Raw genomic sequence first — 22,744 nt, 5'->3', positions numbered from 1 at the left:
TAAAAAGTAGTGATTACTTAATTATATTTAAAAGCTTCTATTGCTAGAGTTTTTTTCAGTTCGGAGCCCACAAAATAAAGAGGACTTGAAATGACAAGGAATACTAATAAATGTGATTGCAGTTCAAACTTTCAGGTGTTAGAAGGACCCCTATTGTTGTTCTTATAGCGCATGCTGCATTGGTCAATTTCCTTTTATAGAGATGAATGCTGTTATCTTATTGGACTACTGGTGCTTCATTGAAGAGACCATCCTCAGCTGGGGGATGTCTGCAAAAAAGTATGAGTAGCATAAGCAGAATTAGAATACAAAATAAAACGATAAGAACAATATTTTCATATGAATATTAAAAATAGAGGCTTAGATTGTATGCTTGTGCTGTTGATTAGAACATTTCTGGAACTAGAAGAAAATTTAAATATATTACATTGATTCAAACAGCATAATGACCAGGAGAGAAAGAGAGAGAGAGAGTGAGACACGCACATCAGTCACAGCCCTGATTATAATGATGTGAATGTTCCCAGGGTGATGAAACAATGCACCAGTACCGGGAAATGTTCTCGGTGCACTTTCAGAATGATAGCACAACTGATGTCAAAGCCATTTTAAGTGTTTAACGGGGTATAAAATATAAACATGAATAGACTCGGAATCAGAAAAAGCATAGGGATCTTAGAAAAATGAGTAGGCAAAACCAGCAAGGGAAAAGGGTAGGAACAAATTACATAGAAAAATGAGAATTGTAGGAACAATACAAGCAAAATAAAGTTTGTGAAGAGGAATGAGGTTTAAGTGAAGGCAGGAACTGAATGAGCTATGTAAGGCTCAAATATAACAATGACAGTATGGAGGTTTATATGTGATGCATAATGTTTGCAACTGAAAATATGTCAATATGGTTTGTATTCATTTACATAAATGTACGATTGCCTGTGTCATAAGTGATAATTTAATAAAGATGTCTCTTGTTTAAAGGAAGTCCAAAATCATGCATCTGGGTTGCAGAGACCTTCAAATTAAATACAGAATACAGAGGTGCTATAATAAAGCAAGAATGTGGCAGTGGTATAACCTGAGTACTAAAGCTATGCATTGGTGTGACCTAGCAGCAGATAAGAGATGAGTTTTACTGTTGATTTAATTCCAGAATAAGTGCAGGAGACATTACATTAGGCAGCATCTTTTCTAATGTAGCTACCATATCTGGAACCACTGTGGAGTTTTTAGTCTTGCTTTTGATCACTGCTGCATTGGGCACTATCTGGCGCAAAGTGTGGTCTCCATGAACATTACCTTGCCCTTGGTGTTGATATTGGGCCTGTCTTTAGTTTCCCTATAATGATTAGAGCTGCATGATTTATTGAATTCTGACTGCAGTCATTGGAAACTGTTGAACCTGAATGCCAAAATCAGAGTCTACTGGAAAGCCATCTATTTTGGTTAACAAAGTGTATGAAGCATAATTAAACAGGCTCATAGGTGCATACTAGCCTAATGACCACTGAGGCCTTTATAAGCCCAGCCATGCAGCCCAAATGTATTCCACAAGTTATTGCACCTTAGAGGTTATTTTAAGGGGTATATATTAGCTAGGGTATGATTTAACAGCTACCTCTGACCGTCAGTGACTTAGGTATTATACCAGTGGTGAATTTTCAGTTTCCCATCTACTGGTCCAGGTTGCGCTTTAATACAATTAAGGAAGGGCTCTGCCTCACATGCATGGAAAGCATATTACAGAGAATGAGGATTCTCTGAAATATATACCTGTCCCTCCAACTTGTCTTATTTAATTCATAAACAAAGTGCAGATCCTTAAATCTAGTAGTTTTGGTGCAGTTCATTTAGTGGATATGCAGAAGGTCCACCAGAGTGGGATCTGAGGATGCCTTGTATGCCAGGCATAAATCACCTCTCAGCAATCTGTAGAAAGATAGGGCTTTTGAAGTGATCTGAATAAGACATTGTGTTTATGTCCTGTATTCTTTTTGTGAGGAACCTCTGTCGACATTCCAGTTGTTGCATGTGCCTGGTCAGCTACATACTGAAGGGGCATTATACTCAATGATTCATCTGATGATGACTGAGAATAGTAGCACAATGACCTCCCTGGGGCCCTTACAAATTGAGTGAGACAGAATGATTTTCTTACCATGTTAAACTCTGTGGACGAAAGCTAAGTTACTGTCTACATAAGCCCCCATATCCCTGACTACTGTGTCTACTTTTGGGGATGTTTTATCAATGAGGTAGTTTCCTTGGTTGGCTGACTTCCCAAAAGGTACTATTAGTAATTTCTTGGCACTGAGTTTTAAGCTGTGACGGTGGCACTAGTCTCTTGTCAGTTTTAGACCTTCCTATAAAATGTTAGTATCTTAGAGGGCTTCTAGGATTGCTCCCAGCTTACAGTCATGTGCAAACTTGGTAAACCAGAGGCCCTTGACATTGGCCTTGACTACTGATAAATAGATGCCAAAGAGGAGCGGACCCAGCACAGAGCCCAGATAGACTCCACTGGTCTCTGTCCTCTAAAAAGCCAGTATTGCATTAGAGATCAGGATCAGCTGATTGTGCCCCTTAACAATTTGCACACGGGGCAGTTGCCCCTCTTGTCCCACCCTAGTTATGCTACTGCTAGTCAGACTAATGGGTCTGTAGTTCCTGGGATCCATTGATGGTCCATCCATGTATTGAGGGATTACCATTGCATTCCTCCATTCACGAGGCACAAAGCCTCTGCAGAGGCTGTGGCTGAATAGTAACTGCAGTGGCCCTGATAGGTTATATTTCAGATTATTTGGGAGGCATCCTGGAATATTATCAGCACCCACTGCAGCTGTATACTTGGACTTAGAGAGCATATCAAAGGCCTGCTCCCTACTCATAGTTAGAAGGGTTACATTAGCACCATGGTATTTCCTGGAGAATGGCTGCAGATGAGAGGGGGATAAAGTGAGAGCTGAATTAGTCAGGTATAAGATTTGCTATATCTCTTAGTTCTGAGAACATGGCACCATTTATTAACAGTTCAGCACACTGCTGTGTGCGGCCTTTGAAGTTTCTGGCATAGCTAAAGAAGATCTCATGGTTGTCCTTGGCCTGGGATGCTATCTTTACCTCAATATTTGTTTTGTTGCACTTAATTAGTCCTCATAGTTATCTATTTAGTTTGATAGGAGAGATTTTTATCTTTTTTGTTGTTGGACTCTCTAATTTTAATTATGAGCATTTTTTGGCTGTAATACCTGTTTAATTTTGGATTCCACCAGGGAGGATTACTTTTTGAGTTAGTTTTGGGCTTACCTCTGGTAGCCACAGTAGCCTTTATGCAATCGTTGACATGGTTGCACACAGCTTCTGTGGATAATTCTGCATAGGCTGCTGTGTTATCTGGATTTAAAGGGGTTTGAAATTTTGACAGGTTATCACTTAATGAAAGGTATTTTGCCTTGGGTGTAGTTTCTAGCTGTTACACGTTTTGCTAGAGTAACAGAATTGATTCATATTTCAAAGGAGATTGCTTTGTGGTTTGACCTTGAGTGTCTCCAGTAGGTCTAAGTATAAGCTATGGGTTTCATGGGATATAGCGGGTGACCTATACCTTGCTAGGATGTTATATGGGACTTTATCTGTGGTAATCTGGATGTGGAGGAGTACCAGTGCATCATCCTGTTGAACCAACCTAGAGGTGTGTTTGTTGTTGATGTAGATCAAGGCATCTCCATCTTCTTTAGTTCCTGTCTTTTAAATTGGTGGTCTAAATGTGTGGAAGGCACTAAGGTCTTGCACTACTGGGGTACGCTCTGTGGCTTTAAACCATGTCTTGGTAACTGCACTGATGTCTGCATCATCTAAGGAGAGGAGAGCATGCAGGGAGCCGAGCTTCTTGTTTGGACTCCTGGCAATGAGCAGTAACACCTTTAGACTGCCTTGGATAGATTTTGATATGTTGGAAGGACTGTCAATTTAGCCTTGCCTAAAAAAGCTGAATGGGGAGGACAGTGTTTTAACCAATATTTGAAAGCCTAGTAGGGACAGGTGTAGACCATCCTTGGCAATGCAATGTGTGTGTGTGTGTTTTTTTTTTAACATGTCCTCCATACCAACAAAAATTGTATGTCCTAGAATGACAACCAAAACTAAGCCAGTTATTAAAGTCAATCTGTTTCTGTTTGTATTGTGGTGTTTTCCTTGGTGAACTTAGAATGCTGGTCAATGCTAGGCAAATACCAACTTGAGACATATAGTCTGAGAACCCTGTAATGTCTCTCTAAATATAGTCTAGGGATGTATGTCACAGGTCATTTATACTTACATGGAGTACAGCTGAGTGCATGTGTAATTTAGCAGATCCTGGCCCATAATATGTAACTGACCATCATTTTTACCTTGTTCAGCCTGGTGAGTGGGGCATGGCTATGTCATACAATGGAGTCCCCTATGACTAGGGTCTTGAAGTGTACTGGCTCATCTTATGTGCTTGGTAGTTGAGGCTCCACTGGGTGTGGCTGTATGTGTAAGTGCTAGGTGTTGTTACTGTTGAGTACTTTCAGGTTAGCTGAGGATAGTTTTTGCCGGTGGAATGTCTGGGATAGCCTTGGGGCGTGGGGAGATTGCAGTTAAGTGCCTCAGCATAACTAGGTCTGTGTGGGGGGTGTGTATCATATGTGGAGGGTGTAACGTGTGTGTGTCTCTGACAACCAGATTGTTATGAGTCTTTTTATGGCAGATTTTTGCCTTCAGAGATATTGTATATGTACATCTCTTGCATACAGTATGTCTTTGAGGATTAAATGGTTGTCAGTGAACATTAAACAGCTTTTACATTGCCTCAATATTCCCGTATCCACTAAACTGACTGTGGAGAACTTGGGAAAGTGCATATCCATGATGTCAGGTCCTTTATTAGGTGAGGTACAAGGGTGCAGTGCATGAGGGGTTAATAGTGGGCTGGCTTAGGAATCATTTGGGGCTAGAGACTAGACTAGGCTATATAGTACTAAATTCAAGAGGCAGTGCTCCTCAGCATGCAAACTAACTGCTGTGTGCTCCTCAATATGCAGACTAACTGCTGTGTGCTTCTCAATGTGCAAACTAACTGCTGTGTGCTACTCAATGTGCAAACTAACTGCTGTGTGCTCCTCAACGTGCAAACTGCTATGTGCTACTGAACGTGCAAACTAACTGCTGTGTACTACTGACCATGCAAACTAACTGCTGTGTGCTCCTCAATGTGCAAACTAACTGCTGTGTGCTACTGAATGTGCAAACTAACTGCTGTGTGCTCCTCAACGTGCAAACTAACTGCTGTGTGCTCCTCAATGTGCAAACTAACTGCTGTGTGCTACTCAACGTGCAAACTAACTGCTGTGTGCTACCCATCATGCAAACTAACTGCTGTGTGCTACTCAATATGCAAACTAACTGTTGTGGTCTACTGAACATGCAAACTAACTGCTGTGTGCTACTCAGCGTGCAAACTAACTGCTGTGTGCTACTCAACATGCAAACTAACTGCTGTGTGCTACTCAATGTGCAAACTAACTGCTGTGTGTTACCCAACATGCAGACTAACTGCTGTGTTCTATTCAGTGTGCAAACTAACTGCTGTGTGCTACTGACCATGCAAACTAACTGCTGTGTGCTCCTCAATGTGCAAACTAACTGCTGTGTGCTACTCAATGTGCAAACTAACTGCTGTGTGCTACCGAATGTGCAAACTAACTGCTGTGTGCTACTCAACGTGCAAACTAACTGCTGTGTGCTACTCAACATGCAAACTAACTGCTGTGTGCTACTCAATGTGCAAACTAACTGCTGTGTGTTACCCAACATGCAGACTAACTGCTGTGTGTTACCCAACATGCAGACTAACTGCTGTGTGCTACTCAATGTGCAAACTAACTGCTGTGTGCTACTCAACATGCAAACTAACTGCTGTGTGCTACTCAATGTGCAAACTAACTGCTGTGTGCTACTCAACATGCAAACTAGCTGATCTACACTCACAGAGTTACTGGTACAGTTTCAGAGGGTGCTTTATAAGGAAAATTTGGGTTTTAACTGTATGCATCTATACAGGGCACTACTGCACCAGATTTATACAGGCACTTAAAGCACAAGAAACTGTTTTTCTTTCTTTTCCAAACTTTGTAGCTGAATGTACTTATGGTGTCAGTGTCATCCGCTCAGCCCCATTTCTGCCACTTGGAAGGCCATCATTCTTTCATTTATGCTGTCTGCCTAGAATTTTATCCATGATTTGCATTTAATTTGAGTGAGGATCCCCTTATCTTGTACATTTCTTCTGTTTTACAAGTGATCATTTCTTGATTTCAATCTTTATGTTCATTTTTCTTGTTTCCCATGTATTGGCTCTGTTTGTATGGTTAACGTTGCACAAAGCTGGAAGATGGCACACAGGGTTAATGCTGTGAGCTGCAGTTCCTGTGGAACAAGGTTTGATTCTCTTACCCTTCATTTGTCTTCTGTGGGACTGTGAGCAAGTCCCTTAACCAGCTGTTGCTTCTGGGTCACCCCTGAAAACGGGCTTTCTGTCTACTGGGCCTAACTAGTTAACAAATGAGTGTTATTTTTATCACACAGTCTTTGTTAACAAAGATGTCACTTTGTTATGCTGTTACATCGTGTTTTATTATGTGTGCATTCACTAGTCATAGAATCCTCTTTTCAGGATTGACCCTGGAGTACTTTCTAGTTAAATAACCTACTCAGGGTCACATAGCTGGCAAGTGGTGACTACAGGAATGAAACCCAAATCTATAGACTGTAATGCACTAGTAGCATATAGCCTTAATCCTCTAGGTTAAATTGTCAGTCAAACTTGCGGTTAATTAATGATTTGCACATATTTTGAACTTCTCTTCCCTTCAATAGAGGCCCCTAAAAAGGGAACAGCTATATAAGGGTCTTTTCAAAAGTAATAAATTACCCATCTTTCAACAACCATTGTGACATAAATGCAAATTTTTATGTATTGTCTTAATCTTAGGTCTTATCTTTAAAAACTTTACACACAATGGGAAATAGCACATGGGCAAAAATTACTTAGAATTAATTATTTATATAAACAAGCTTTATACATTGTGGGAAATCGCATACAGATAAAATGATTTAGAATTAATTATTTATTTTAAAATAACCATTCTGTAGTTTCTGATTATTCTGTAAGACTAGATAAATGCAAGTAAATGTCCCTTTTTTATCACATACTGAAGACCATACGAAAGAAAAATAGTATAGTTGCAGCAGATATAATGTAAGATTATTGGAGGCCTTTAGGAATGGCTCCTAACTGCGTGCATACTTTTCACAAAATTTATTATGGCACCATGCTGTCATTATGCCATACAGTAAAAAGGTTATTTATATACGACAGTAAAAACATAGGTCACGTGCTTGTAAAACATACGGTTATTTTAGCAGACAGAGCTTGGCCCAGCTATCTGCGTATTGCTTCCCTGTCTGGGACCTCCAACATAGCTGCCCCTCCACAAATCTTGCATTTATTGATCAGACAGCTTCTTTTTGCTTTGAAAGCTGTTTTAAAGACAGCTGTAGGAATTTGAGTAATCTCTCAGATTTGGCATTACAGAGCAGGGTCTCAGATAGTACTGACTTAGTAAATCACATCTGATTATCTCTTAAATGCCTAATCTTATTTAATCTTATGAATTGACGTCAAGTGTAAAATTAAATCTTTGATAAATCTGACTTTGTTTGTTTTGCATGTTTTGTTGAAGATTCATACAAGGATCTGAATATTTTGCAGAAGCCTACAAATGCTAATACTGAACTAACAGTATGAAGACTCCTAACTCAGATCTTGCACATATTGTCGCATTTTAGGTAACCAGAGACTCTACAAGTCCTACTGTAATACATGATTGTTTCTGAGACGAGTTTGTGTAATTATTAAAGTGTTTGCAGTTTATATGGATTTTAGGGGCAGACAAGAACTAGAATACTAACATTAAAAGTTTAAAGTTACAAGTCACTGCATCAAGTCAGATAGCCAGATGAAGGGTAGTTAATGAGCATGCTTTTGTCCACTTTCTCACATGTGCACATGCAATTTGGTGAGTTCACATTCATCCAGTCTGTTTTGGAAGTTTGCATATCCAAGCATTTGCCCATCAGCAGGGCAGTCTTTGCAGAATCTGTAAGTCATTAGTGATGTCTGAGGTAAGATCATAACATTTTTTATTCTCTGGCTTTTAGCAGCCTGCCTGTAGAAGAGACAGCCGAGTAAGTGTGGTACAATTTTTCAGCAATGTTCATTCTTGTATCGTTGAATAATTCAGTTTTTGAACAGTACACTGAACTTTGAAATCTGTTGCAGCCACAACCACAGTACACTGCTACCGTGTAATAAAAATAAAAGGAATAAAGTTCCACAACAATTTCTAGATATGTAGCTGTTTTAATTATGAATCAATTAATTTACCTTTCAGCTACGAGATAAAATTAATACTTAGTGTGCTTGACAGCTCAGCACTTTGGTTGTTAATCATTTATATCAGGAATTTCAAATATTTCATGTGCTGTCATGTGATGTGGTGACAACTGCAAATAAATGCTGAATTTTTAAAAGTTATGTTGGCTGACAAGATACTTGATTTCAGGCACCCCATGTACTGCAAGTGGTCTACATGTATTTATTTATCCGATTGTTTGCTTGCCAACCAGGTAAGTGAAATTATCCTTTTCAGATCCAGTTCCAGCCAAGGCTACAAAGGTATGAGCAAATGCAATATATATGTTAATAATTTTATGTTACTTAGTATATTTTTGTGTTTATATCTTGCAGTACCGAAAAAGCCTGGAGGTAGCACAGGGCTCACTGAAATTGATATTGAAATAGGTGAAGAGAATGAAGCTGGAGATGATCCAGGTACTGCCTGCCTTACAGTTCCTGAAGTAGTTTTTTACATCATGCATGTGCATTTAATATGCATATTGGTGTGTGTGTGTGTGTGTGTGTGTATACGTATATGTGCATGTATATGTATAGACATATGTATATATAAAAAACAATGAGAAATCCTTGTTCTCAGTTTATTTGCAGTTTAGACAGGACAGAAGGTATGGGGACAAGGGAATGGGTATAGTGTTGCATGTGAAGACCGTACAGACTGAGGATGATACTATTAGTGCTGAGTAAGTGAAAGAGTGCTATGGAGAATTTTTTCTTGTAACATTGAAATTATACAGGAGGACATATGTCTGAATGGGTCTATGTCAGATGATCCAGTTTTCAGAAACTTGAAATTCATATGGTCAAGACCATATGATCGAGTTTCCCAAAACTCAAACATCAAAAAAAAAAAAAGCACACACACACACACACACACACACACACAAAACACAAAACACAAAAATCTACCTTTTTTACATTTTTGCAGGGGGTTCAAGCCCCCTGCACCCCTCCACACCCCCTGCAAATTAAATATATCAACTCCAAGATTACACTACAGTGAGGAAAAGGGTAAATTTCCTGATCTGCACTGTTCCACAATCTCCATTCAAAAGCTTTGAGTTTTCAAAAACTCGATGACATGGTCTCGACCATATGAATTTCAAGTTTCTGAAAACTTGCTCAACTGATAAGGACCCATCTCAACTGTCCTTGATTTTGTGGAACATCCTGGTTTTGCCTGATGTTTTTGTCCTATCCCTCATAAACTTTTTGAGATCTGGTAAATCACCCAGGGTTACAGTTAGTCAACAGTGCTAGTCACCAGAATTCATTCTTGTTAGAAAATGCACATTGATGCAAAACTTTTTTTCTATTAAGTTTTTAAGTGATTTTGTGTAATATTTAAAAACTGCACCTGATTTTGGGTCCCTTTCCTCCCATTTTATTTATTTAGCTTTGTCCAGAATTATTGAGCAAAGAAGTTCAGACATATGGTTGGGGATGGTTTAACAGTTAAGTGTTTGAATAATAGAACTTGGCCGAAGACACATTCCTGAAAGGAGGTCACAGTAGTCAGTGTTTTCTTTTTCTCTTTCTCTGAAGTATAGTGACCTCAGAGTTAATTATATTAAATCTGGAGATGCAGAGACAAACCTCATGCAATGGTGAATGTGAAGCTGAAAATTGAGTCAATTGAAATTGTATGTCATTGACTTCCTTTTCAAGGTACTGTCATGGGTCACCAAAAAAAGAGGAATAAGAGTAAAGGAGGGGTAGAGAATGCCTCCAAAAAGTGAAACTAGTACATTAGTAAACCTGATTAAATAAGGAGGATGAGATCAGTCTTGCAATCCCATTGTATGACCATGGAATTGGGCCAGTGAAATTTTATGGACTAGTTAAAATCAAGCATGGCAGCATTTTGATAAATTGTAAGTGGGTGTGTGCTCTAATCATTACCTATATAGGTGAAAATGTAGGATCCTCGCAGTTATTGGTAGACAATTGCAGGTGAGAGAGGTATTTGTGCTGCAGCAAGTTCTTAAGGAATTTTAGCATGTTAGCATGTTGCTTAGTGCGGGACATTTTGAGACATATTTCAATCTATGTGCTGTTCTGAGATGACCCTAAGGTGCTTAGGCAGATGGAAGGCCTTGCAATGTTAGAATCTGGCAGGCAGGCCAGAAGCAGAAATTAGTAATTTTATTATAAGTCAGTTCCTCCTTATAGATAAGTGTGCACTGGAGATTTATTAAAAAATATGTCTGTTGAGTAGATAGCAGAAAAATATCAACAATCACTGTCTGGTTAGTTAAGAAAATGCTCATTTTTTACCAGGAGGAGGAGGATTGATAATACTATGAAACAAAAACCTAACCTGAAAACAGGACAACATCTGAGGCTAGCACAGAACTGCATATTTCACAAAAAATCAAGGAAGAATAAAACTATTATTTCAGGTAGAATAGGATTAAAATCATGCTGAAATGATACTAGGCTGTGAACCATTGACATTATGTGCATTCTTATTATGATTTTTATGTCTTTTCCAGCTATGTTGCTACACAGCTGTAACTTTGATTATGGCCTTTGCGAATGGACAAGGGAAAGGGAAGATGACCAGCAATGGGAAACAATTGCGGATCCCGCAGGTACAGTGACACTGTTGATTTTATGAACCAACAAGCTCACACCTAATGCAAAATGTGACCTCTGATACTTTGTCTTCTTTAAATGAGAAGTAAAAAGTGCTTGAACACAGTATCAGAAAATGGTCCTATTTTAGTGGGTATTAAGAAAAACTGTTATGTGTAACAATTTGCTGTAATTCACAAATATCCTTTAAAAGCTCACCACATTCATGTGTGCATATAACTGTAGATAATATGTTGATGATCCAATCAAAATGCTGCCTGACAGTAGAGAATATTTTCACCTGTACTAGAATCCTTGTTTATGATCTGCTTTGTCATTGACTTACTCCATAGTCAGCTGCCATTTTGTTTTCTTTTTTTTGCCTACGCAATCTACCCAATGGATCCCTACCCTAACAGCTTAATTATTCCTCCAATTGAGGCCACAAACAGATTCATTAATTCATTCCCTGGACAGAGTGTGAACCCTAATGGCCATTCATTCTCTAGACAGCACGAGATTCCTGAGCATTTATTCCCCTAAAGGCAATGTCAAATGTGAAGTAATGGATCAACATGTAAGTCATATGAGCCATCTCATAACGAACCCCCTTTCCAAAGTGTTGTCTCCCATATTTGCTTCTATTCTATGAAAATCCCATGCATCCTTCATGTCACATGCAAGCCTCCCTAGCTTACATGCAGTACATAACCATACCAGCCAAATAGCTCCTTCTGCAATGTCACAGCACTACTGCTAGGGATCAGCATTACAGCAGGCTATACCTACATGCTCCCCCTTCCTAGGGGTGGGCAAGTCAACATCAACCACTGACTTCCACCCTACCAATCCTAGTAGTTCCAGTGCCAAACCAATAATCAAATGTGGATTGGTCATATGCGTGGCTTTAGTCGTTTAGAAAGTAGGGCTGAGCCCAGCTGTACTCTTCTTGAAGCATTTAATGAGTAAATTGCTTATGAAAATGGATTTGAAGAGATCTAACCCTAGTGGCCCTGCAACATTACATGATTGTGCAGATGCTGCAAAAACAGTGTTGTGTACCACACTAAGAAGATGAAATGTTTCAGGATGCATTGATGCATTACATATGAGATATATCACATGTACAACATGTATAAAAATGTGTTTACTAATGTTCTGTATAAAACATCTTTTCTTTAAAATAAGGGGATATCACATTTGTTTGTACAGATAGTAATACTAAGATGTTTCCAAGAAGTGGACTGGTGTTTGACTATGCATGTACATAATTGTGTTCATATCTGAGAATAACTGCACATATCTTATAAGGCTAATTGCAAGTCATCATAAGAAGTAGATGCAGAGCCATTCTTTTCTGTTTTGACTTTAACATTGAACAGAATTGCCTGATGTCATAGGGTTTCTTTGTACAGTCCACCAAGACCAGGAAGGCAGGTGCCTACACCTTTCACCATCTTGTGGGAGCATCAATATATCATACCCAAGTCTCCTGAGACTGATTAGTTTTAGCATTATCAGATGTATGAGGCTATGTTTCAGAATCTGGCTTCACGACCAGTGTAATTTTATGAGAATTAATTCTTCATGGCATTACCTTTGGTGTCTTAGCCTTCATCTTCTTTCAGGCTTGACTTCCAATCCCATGGTCCCAAGAGACCTGACTGTTTTACACATTTCCACCTGTAGAAAGAAATGCCTTCTAAATCAGAAATGCACTATGATGCCAGTGGTCCCACTGAAGTCTATAGGTATTTGCATATCTAGTTGGAGTTCATCATCTTTACATTTTCGAACAAGTCATTGTCAAATAACTCCACAAGGGAATCAGTGATGCCATCTTCTCTCTGATCAGTGGCTTCGTTTCAGTAATGACTAGAGCTGTAAGACAGCAGAGATTATTAATTGCAATGACATCACGGCAGTCTGTGGCCATCTGGATGATGTAGTGTCATCAATCTGTTAGCATCTTTTCAAAGTTAATCATTTTGTATATATCCAGATACTTCCAACCTTATACCTGTTCTTTGTATGCCAGATGTATGCCAACTCACGGCCTTCCTTCTGTCTCACCAATCAAAACCCATTACTTAAAACAGTCAACAAATTATCTATCTAGTATGTCAGTATCTGGATACTTCAATGATCCATCCTTGATTCCTTTCATATTTTATTTTCTTAGAAGCTGTCCTGTCTGTGTACATACATAACCATGTGATCTGTACAGATGATGTGATATTCATCTTAGCCTGTTCAGCGCAGAATACGATTTTATTCAACATTATAAGAAAGCCAGTCTGAAGTATTTAACAGACCTCTCTGCTATGTATGATGGTTCGGCACAGCATGACTATCCTAGCAGTGACCAGTCACTAGACCTTAATACTATGGCCTCATGCCTGACAAAAAAAGTCACTTCCAGTAAACCTGTGAGCATTATAGCAAAATATCTCAGAAGTTCTGTCCTATGCAGGCACATGTTTGCTTAGTACTACTCTTATTTTATTGATACAATCTCATCTGTAGGGTTGGTGCCAGTTCTGTCTTCAGAAATTGCACCACACCATCACAAAAGCCAGACATTTTCTCTGAGCTTCATCAATGCTACTTCATATCTGTCATATCTGTGTCCTCCACAGATGTCCTGACCTTCTTAACCTGAAGTCCACACTTAGTACCATTCCTCATTCCTTGGCATTATCTCTCGAAACCTTAAAGCCCTTTTGACCATTACTCCAAAACTATACCCCTCTCGGTCCGGGAAGGACATATTGTCACATTTGGTAGACCAGGCTTCCATTTCATGCCACAGCCCCTTTTGCCTAATTATCTCTGCACCTTATGAATTTCTAGCTTCTGTTTTATCGTGTTATGACTTCACTTTTGCTGCAGACATTATGCATTCTAGAAGAACAGTGTGTGATGTCAGCGAGATGGCCTCAGTCCTCAGCCTTATAGCTAACAGTGTGTGATGTCAGCGAGATGGCCTCAGTCCTCAGCCTTATAACTAACTGTGTGTGATGTCAGCGAGATGGCCTCAGTCCTCAGCCTTATAGCTAACAGTGTGTGATATCAGTGAGATGGCCTCAGTCCTCAGCCTTATAACTCTTATCATATATGACAACTCTTAGAGTCACCCACCAGCCCCTTTCTATCCTCCTCATCCGATCAACAACTTTTCCCTCCTCTTCTTTCTTTGGCCAAAATTATTTTTTTTTACCTTTCCAACTAACTAAGCCCATCCCAACCTTTGACATATTTGCCCTTGCCCCTTCTCCCAATGATTACAGTGTCCTTTTTGCTACTGTAATTGTCTTATGTGGTTCAGGAATATGCAGAAATATTGAAGCATTAGCCTAAATCCAAAGAAACCAGCTATGACTTGATATGGTATCCTCAGGGCGTGCACGTAACTGAGCTTATGCTGTGACTGCATGAAACTGCACATTTTCAGATTGCTGTTACACATTCCCACCTTTTGATACAGTTCATTTTCTGTGACGGGTTCATGTTTTTTTTCCCAGACCATGAGACTGTAGTTGGTGTGAGGAATGTAATGCCATCTTGCCTTCAGAATGCTCTCACGCTTTACTGTAGTCTACACCAATTGAGAACTGAACTGGAAGCCTGTGCTCTGTCAGGCTGCTCAGATAACCACTACCACCACTGTGCTGCCCTATAAATTTGTTACTCTCTTACTGAAGTAATAATCATTACGTTAATGACAGTGTGTAATAATTTTCAATGTGAATGTAGTACAAAGCAGCAAAGGAAAACTGTTGTCAGAAAACTAATTATGCTTTGATACATCCCCCAGCATAAAGTGTCAGTGAAAGGAATTCATTAATGTGTAATTAGTTTTGTTGAGTCAAGCTCAGTAAAGAAGTGGGAGTCAGGCATTCTCAGCATTCTAGCATGTCACAGCCTGGGCAGAGCCTTGCAGAAAAACAAATAGGAGCATGCTTGGGGAAACGACCTCTGTGCATTACTCAGCATGATTTATTAGCATAAAGCCCCAAGATCCCTAGACAGTGCCTGCCTGCTGCTGTTTTCAGCTGCAGTATGTCTTATTGACATGACATTTACAGGGAGTATACTCACAGCATAGTAAATGGGAGAAGGCACTTCTTTATTCCACCTGGCTAGTGCCGTCATATGATAAAAAGGGCAGACAGATGCTTCTGAGAGTTGGGAACAAATCTGCAGTAATACAGTTGCTGTTACGTCACACAGAGTTAACATGCTGAATGGGACCCTTTGTACATAAGAATGACAGTGTGTCTTAAAGAAAAATTGTAGTTCTGAAAAATAGTTGCAGCTGCTAACATAGAAATCCCTTTGCGAGGCTTTCACTATATAACTTCAGCTTGACAACTTGCTTTTGAATTTTAGTGATAAGAATGTACTTGAGCTACAATTTGCTAGGTGTCCATTTTGGGCACCTAGACTAACTTTCGCAATTCCACTCAACCGATTTAGGCTTAGTGCTATGATTTTTGCCTTGTTAGTCCTAAAGTTAAAATGTTCCTCATCAGTAACTACCTTAATACATAAATAAACTAAGCCTAAACAAGGACTCCCAATCACTTACTATGTCAGGTATAGTAAATAAAAATCTGTAGTGAAACTACGAAAGTAGTCTTCTTTCTGACCCTCTGCTATGATATTTGAAGGCCAGTGCTATGGTTGGAATGTTCATAGGTTGAAAGATGTGATAGATATAGTCTGTGCTGGAGTACCAGACCTCTGCATAATAAGTCTGATATCCTGCTGTTCTGCTTAGGTTTCAGTTACATGAACTGCAGTTTACGATAGTGATGTACAACCCTCCCTGTTCTTTATGTCTGCCAAACAGCTGGTGTATTGTGCTATGTGGCACAGCACTGTATATACTGAAATTCTGTATATTTTTTTCTGTTTAATTTTAGGTAGAGAAAAGTATTCTGCATAGCAGTCCATTGCTGCAGTGTTCTGTCCTGTCATGATAGACAAGGATTCATAATGAAATCACAGTCAATTGACCATTACCATGTTATAGCAATGAAGGGCTCTGGTGCTGTACAAGCTCCCGATGGTGAAAGCTTACCATCATCACTGTGTAGGGACAGGACAAGGCTGGTTGAGGCTGAAAGTTTGTCTGCACCACAGTAGATGCCATTGCTGGTATGGATATTCCTACTGTGCAATGAAGGAGACAAGTAATTTATTTATTTATTTCCAGTGCTAATATGTTGATCAGCACTGATGAATCTCTACTGATATTTGCACTTCATTCATTGAACATGGCTGCTGTCGTACAGGTTACATCATTGGAAACAATCAGTACTCCAATGATGTTGGCTTCTTGAACTGGGTACGATTGGGTGCTTTTATATTTATTCTGCGCATGGAGTAACTATACTTATACAGTAAGGCAAGCCTGATTGTGTAGTCTTTCCCTATTGTGTTCAACACTTTTTGAATTGCTTAGGATTTAGGATTTTCATATGCAGATGAACTGCATAACAGCCCTGATCTGCTATGCACCAATGACTGTGAATAGGGCCAAATACTCACAGGAGTAGTGCACCAATTTTAATTTGCTGCATTAAGGTATTCTGATAGGTTAATATAAGTATTTTTAAATATCAAGAGTATGTATTTCAATGATTGTAATTGTCACTCAGATGATTTCTTTCTTTCTTATAAAATTTGACACTATTTTATACATTGTTCAGTGTGAAAGCTTGAGTTAGCTCGTAGTAACATAACAGGATATTCTATGGTAGTCTTTCTGTTTGAAGAATGGTATACCTTACTACTGAAAATATGATTTTCTCCCTTTAACAGAAGTTTATAGAAATTAATATTTGATATGTTATGTTATTAAGATTATATCTGTAAATTTTTATGATTTTAAATTTTGTTGTGAGGGTCTGAGTTGTCAGTGTAAACTGCGGTGCATTTTTTATCAAAGCACAGATGTTTAAAAGATGATTTTTGTAAAACTTTAGCTTTACAGATTACACAGTAAAACAGTGTTTGAAGTAATATGAGAGCACACCACTCATATTTACTTTTTTTTTCTAAACTGGTTATTTAACTAAGGATGGTTTGTAATAAAGGAAAGAAACTGTAACCCCACAGGTAAAGAACTGTATTCAGTTTGCTGGGTCTATATTACGACATTGAAACGTCGTAATATCAAACACCTAAACATCAACATGTATTCATCGAAATGCATTTACAGGAATCAATGAATATTTACAGTGCAAATAAACACTTGCCCCGCAATTCAACGTAACTAACCTAACCTAAAACAAACCCACTCATGTGGGGGGCTTCACCCCCCCGACATGGGGGGCTGTGCCCCCCACAGCCCCCCAACTAAATATACCAACTCTGAGATCACACTACAGTGGAGAAAAGGGCAACACTGTGTAGTTGGCCAACTGCATCCTTGCCCTGGAAGTATTCATCGAACCGCGTAAATGCATTTCGATGAATACGGGTCGACCATCTGGAGTTCGACATTACGATGTTTCGACATCTTAATATTGACCCCAGTTTGCTCATAGTGAAAGCATCTTATCAGGTATAGAAGGCACAGGAAGAGAATTCTGGCAACTGTTAGAAGGCTAGATTTCAAGAATGTATTTACTTTCTGTGAAATCAAAGAAAAGGTACACATGGAAACATGAAGATGGTTTATTAATCTCCTAAAGGCAGTTACTATAAATTTAGCGGATAGTGAAGCATAAAAAGAGGCTGCTGTGAAAGACAGAACAAAAGTAGCAGATTCCTAATGGATAAAATGTGTGATAAAAGTGGATAAAACTGATGAATGTGAAACAGGTTGCTGCCATGAAGGGGAGTCTTGTTCTGGTTATGTGATAGTATTTTCAGGCATATCTTAATCAATAATTAATTCCTACCAGGCTGTGCAAAATTCTGTGTTATGTGTTACCACCTTATCTATGTATGCAGGTATAAGAAATGTTCAACACTTTAGCTGTTATCTCTGTTAAACATATTACGTTCCTAAGTGCATGGTAATCTGCTACTGTTCTTACTTATACTTTTATTCTCACAGGTGGACAGTACCTAACAGTTTCTGAGGTGAAAGAGACACACAAACCTGGAGCACGCTTAATTCTTCCAGTTGACAAATCAGTAATCTCAGAGGGGATGTGCCTCTCCTTTCGACATCTAGTTTCTGGAAGACATTCAGGAAATCTCCATCTCTTTATAAGAAGGAATGGAGTTCATGGTCCAGCTTTGTGGGGCAGAAACAGTGGGCATGGCTGGAGGCATACTCAAATAACACTCCATGGACTGGACATTGAACGAGTAAGTATGTGGCTAAAATATAATAAAAGGGTCTTAGAAGCCATCAAGTTGACTATATTAATTTTGAGGTCATTTTCCAAAGGCATTATTTTTCAGAAAGCACTCCTTCAACGGAAAACTGTGGGGTGGAGGCCCGGTCAACTGGTGACGACATTAACTTAATTTAAAAAGAATTAAAAAGTTTTCCCCTATTCTCTGTTTCCTTTTTCCCTACTCTTTCAGCGATGGTTGTTTCTGTGTGCATGCATCTTACTGCTTCAGTATTTTCCAGCCAATGGAAAAGTGGATGCATGCATGCAGTGCAACATGCGAGATTTAATTTTTGGAAATGTGAAGCAGATAGGTATATATCCACAAATCTATGATAGAACAGGACATATTGATGAAAACTTGGTGTTGAAAACATGCACTCCTCTTCCCATTGAGCCCTGACCATATTGGAGTAGCTACTGGCACCAGAGGTGCCCATAGCCACGCCATGTCTTTGTTGGTAATAGACATCATCAAAGACAAAGATATTATTCTCAAGTCCTATTCTCATACAAAGATCTATCCAGTGACACACTGAAGGATCATATGCACTGTACTTGGACAAGTATCTTCCCATATAAATCAAGCCGCATGGTTAGGAATCATGGTAAACACTGACTGTACATCCATATTGACCAGCAAGTACCTCAAATCTGTCGGTTGCATTTTAATATAGTCAAAAAGATCTCTTAAAAACTGTTTGGAGCCCCTCAGCACTGCCTCATTCCTATCTAATATTGGACATAGGTGCTTCTCAATAAATATAGAGAAGGGCTCTATGTTCCAACCATGGCCAGCAACAATGGCTGTCCGGTAGTCTGTGACTATCCTTATGGATCTTTGAATGACCCTGTATGACAGGAATCAATGGGTCACTTATCAAAAAATAGTTATACAAGTCAAGACTGATTATTTTGTCTTGTAAACAATTACTCAAGGTACTTGTAATAGTTCTTATAAGACAATCTATGTCTTTCTTGGTGATAACAGTTTAATATCGATTATAACCTGACATTTCTTTCATAGAACTAAAATAGTCTGACCTGTCCATCACTACTATGGAGCCACCTCTATCAACTGGTCTAATGGATATAGTCATGTCACCTTGTAATGTAGTCAATTAACTTATTCAAATAGTTAAAGCTCACCTCTAGTTTAAGCTTCTCTCACCTTGCAAGCAGGTCTGGATACTGTTCACCATAAGTCAGCATTTTCAAGATCCTTAAGCGTCTGGGTACAATTCTTTTATGTAGACAAACCTCAAAGTGCTGTCACTGAGTCTGGAGGCATTTAAGTTTAAGAAGATTGTATTCCAGGTTGCTGACTGCCCTATGAAATGCTTCAACATCCATGCTAGGTTCACCTTCCATTTCCTGTCTGTTGACCTCCTCTTGTAACATTAGAGGGTTTTCCTTCCTCAGTAGGCATTGCGTAAGCCTATCATGTAATTCGCCAAGCCCTCAAGCAGCATTCTGGAAAATTTAGTTCACTGAGTCATCTGAGAACCCCCTCAGCCATGCTCCCTACAAGTGTAGTAAAAAAATGAAGAGAATAAAAGAGAAATACACTTGTTGAGATAAATAAACCACTGGAAATAAAAATAAAAATGTGTAACAGCAAACACCAGTGGAATAAAACAGTGCCAGGAGTTATAAAAAAAGAAATGATAGAGTACAGAAAAAAAGCTGGAGGGGTTGCAATACTTTTTACAAACACACTAAACATCACCAGATACCCACTAAATCACCCCAACTATCCCAACATAGAAATATATATTACCCTTCTACACCTGAACAAGCACAGAACTATTTGCATTGCTGCCATATACATTCCCCCAGAGAACAACATTCCCATTCTCAAAGACATCCTTCAATGGTTTTCTACTAATGTAAATAAAGAAATATTATACTTGTGGGTGTGAATGTCGACTATTTACTTGTAAACACCCACTCCCCTACCCTGTCTATTAAAATACTCAGTTTCACTCAAGTAATCGCCTCACCCACTAGAATTGAAAAACACAGTAACAGGCACTCAGTACATGACTGAATCCTTACCACCTCACCCTCAAACATAAACACTTAAGGACTCAAGACTCCTTCACTACCATAGATTTATGACTAAAAGCTGATTAACTAATCCTAAATGCCAGCAAACAAAATTAATGCTTTTACACCCACATCTCTTTAGACTCCCTGTACACCCTTTAATATTACTTCAACAGACACCACCACCACCATAGAAACTGTAACAAATACCAAACTACTAGGAATCATAAAATAGACAATAACCTAAAAATTTGACCTACATATCACCGAAGCCAAGTACAATGGATTAGCAAGGAGGAAGTAAGGATAGCTATGAAGAGAATGAAGAATGGAAACGCTGTTGGCCCAGATGACATACCTGTGGAAGCATGGAGGTGTTTAGGTGAAATGGCAGTGGAGTTTTTAACCAGATTGTTTAATGAAATCTTGGAAAGTGAGAGGATGCCTGAGAAATGGAGAAAAAGTGTTTTGGTACCGATTTTTAAGAATAAGGGTGATGTGCAGAGCTGTAGTAACTACAGAGGGATAAAATTGATCAGTCGCAGCATGAAGTTATGGGAAAGAGTAGTGGAAGCAAGGTTAAGAAGGGACGTGATGATTTGTGATCAGCAGTATGGTTTCATGTCAGGAAAGAGCACTACAGATGCGATCTTTGCTCTGAGAGTGTTGATGGAGAAGTACAGAGAATGTCGGAAGGAGTTACATTGTGTTTTTGTAGACTTAGAGAAAGCATATGACAGGGTGCCTAAAGAGGAGTTGTGGTATTGTATGAGGAAGTCAGGAGTGTCAGAAAAGTATGTAAGAGGGGTACAGGATATGTACGAGGGTAGTGTGACAGCAGTGAAGTCTGCGGTGGGAGTGACGGATGTGTTTAAGGTGGAGGTGGGGTTACATCAAGGATCAGCTCTGAGCCCTTTCTTATTTGCAATAGTGATGGACAGGTTGACAGACGAGATCAGACAGGAGTCCCCGTGGACTATGATGTTTGCAGATGACATTGTGATCTTTAGTGAGAGTAGGGAACAGGTGGAGGAGACCTTGGAGAGATGGAGATATGCTCTAGAGAGAAGAGGAATGAAGGTCAGCAGGACTAAGACAGAATATATGTGTGTGAATGAGAGGGAGGATAGAGGAATGGTGAGGATGCAAGGAGTAGAAGCGGCGAAGGTGGATGAGTTTAAATACTTGGGGTCAATAGTTCAGAGTAACGGTGAGTGTGGAAGAGAGGTGAAGAAGAGAGTACAGGCAGGATGGAGTGGGTGGAGAAGAGTGTCAGGAGTGATTTGTGACAGGCAGTACCTGTAAGAGTGAAAGGAAAGGTCTACAAGAGGGTAGTGAGACCAGCTATGTTATATGGGTTGGAGACAGTGGCATTGACAAAAAGGCAGGAGTTTGAGCTGGATGTGGCAGAATTAAAGATGTTAAGATTTGCACTGGGTATGACGAGGGTGGACAGGATTAGGAATAAGTATATTAGAGGGTCAGCCCAGGTTGGAAGGTTTGGAGAGAAAGCCAGAGAGGCAAGATTACGTTGGTTTGGACATGTGCTGAGGAGGGATGCTGAGTATATTGGGAAAAAGATGCTAAGGATGAAGCTACCAGGTAACAGGAAAAGAGGAAGGCCTAAGATAAGGTTTATGGATGTGGTGAGAGAGGACATGCAGGTGGTTGGTGTGACAGAGCAAGTTGCAGAGGACAGGAAGAAATGGAAACAGGTAATCTACTGTGGCGACCCCTAACGGGAACAGCCAAAAGAAGATGATGATGATCACTGAAGCCATCAAGAAAACTCATCAAAAACTGGGCTACCTCTACTGAAACAAACCCTACCTCACAGAGTCATCAAGGAAATCTTTAGCATCATCCTACCTTCTCCCCTCCCTTCTCTGTACATCCTCAATAATAACCAATGTTCACACCACCCTACTAAATAAATTAGAGGCATGCTTTAACAAAATAGGCAAATCTGCAGCTAATGCATCCTGCCATAAGCACCACCACTGCTTAACACTAAAAAAAAAAACTCAACTGCCTAGAACTACCTAAGCACCTTACATTCGCTCAGCTTGAAATTGCCCACAATATAATACACAAACTGTACACATGCCCTACTCTACAAAACATTCACTACTCCCCACTATTTTGCCTTTGATCAGGTAATCAGAGCCCACTAATAACTACCAAATCCCATAATACAGCTGGAGACTCACTATACTCATCCTGTGCTACCAGACAGTGGAACTCCCTGCCTATCCCACTA

General features: G+C 39.4%; 1 protein-coding gene across 4 annotated transcripts in view; it reads left to right on the top strand.

Annotated features, from left to right (window-relative positions):
- NPNT (nephronectin) overlaps nt 1-22,744 on the top strand; it is a 387,764-nt gene that overhangs the window by 343,280 nt on the left and 21,740 nt on the right. For all 4 annotated transcript variants that reach the window (XM_044061299.1, XM_044061301.1, XM_044061302.1 and 1 more), the window contains 3 exons: nt 8,834-8,917; nt 10,996-11,094; nt 18,150-18,406. In XM_044061299.1, the coding sequence (XP_043917234.1) occupies nt 8,834-8,917; nt 10,996-11,094; nt 18,150-18,406 (440 nt within the window). The remainder of the gene's footprint in view (nt 1-8,833; nt 8,918-10,995; nt 11,095-18,149; nt 18,407-22,744) is intronic.

The sequence above is a fragment of the Protopterus annectens genome, chromosome 2.part0 (assembly GCF_019279795.1).
Source record: "Protopterus annectens isolate FY-2018-M chromosome 2.part0, PAN1.0, whole genome shotgun sequence".
NCBI classification, from domain to species: domain Eukaryota; kingdom Metazoa; phylum Chordata; order Ceratodontiformes; family Protopteridae; genus Protopterus; species Protopterus annectens.
The sequence above is the reverse complement of the archived record's forward strand: the minus strand, read 5'-3'. Positions and strand labels throughout refer to the sequence as shown.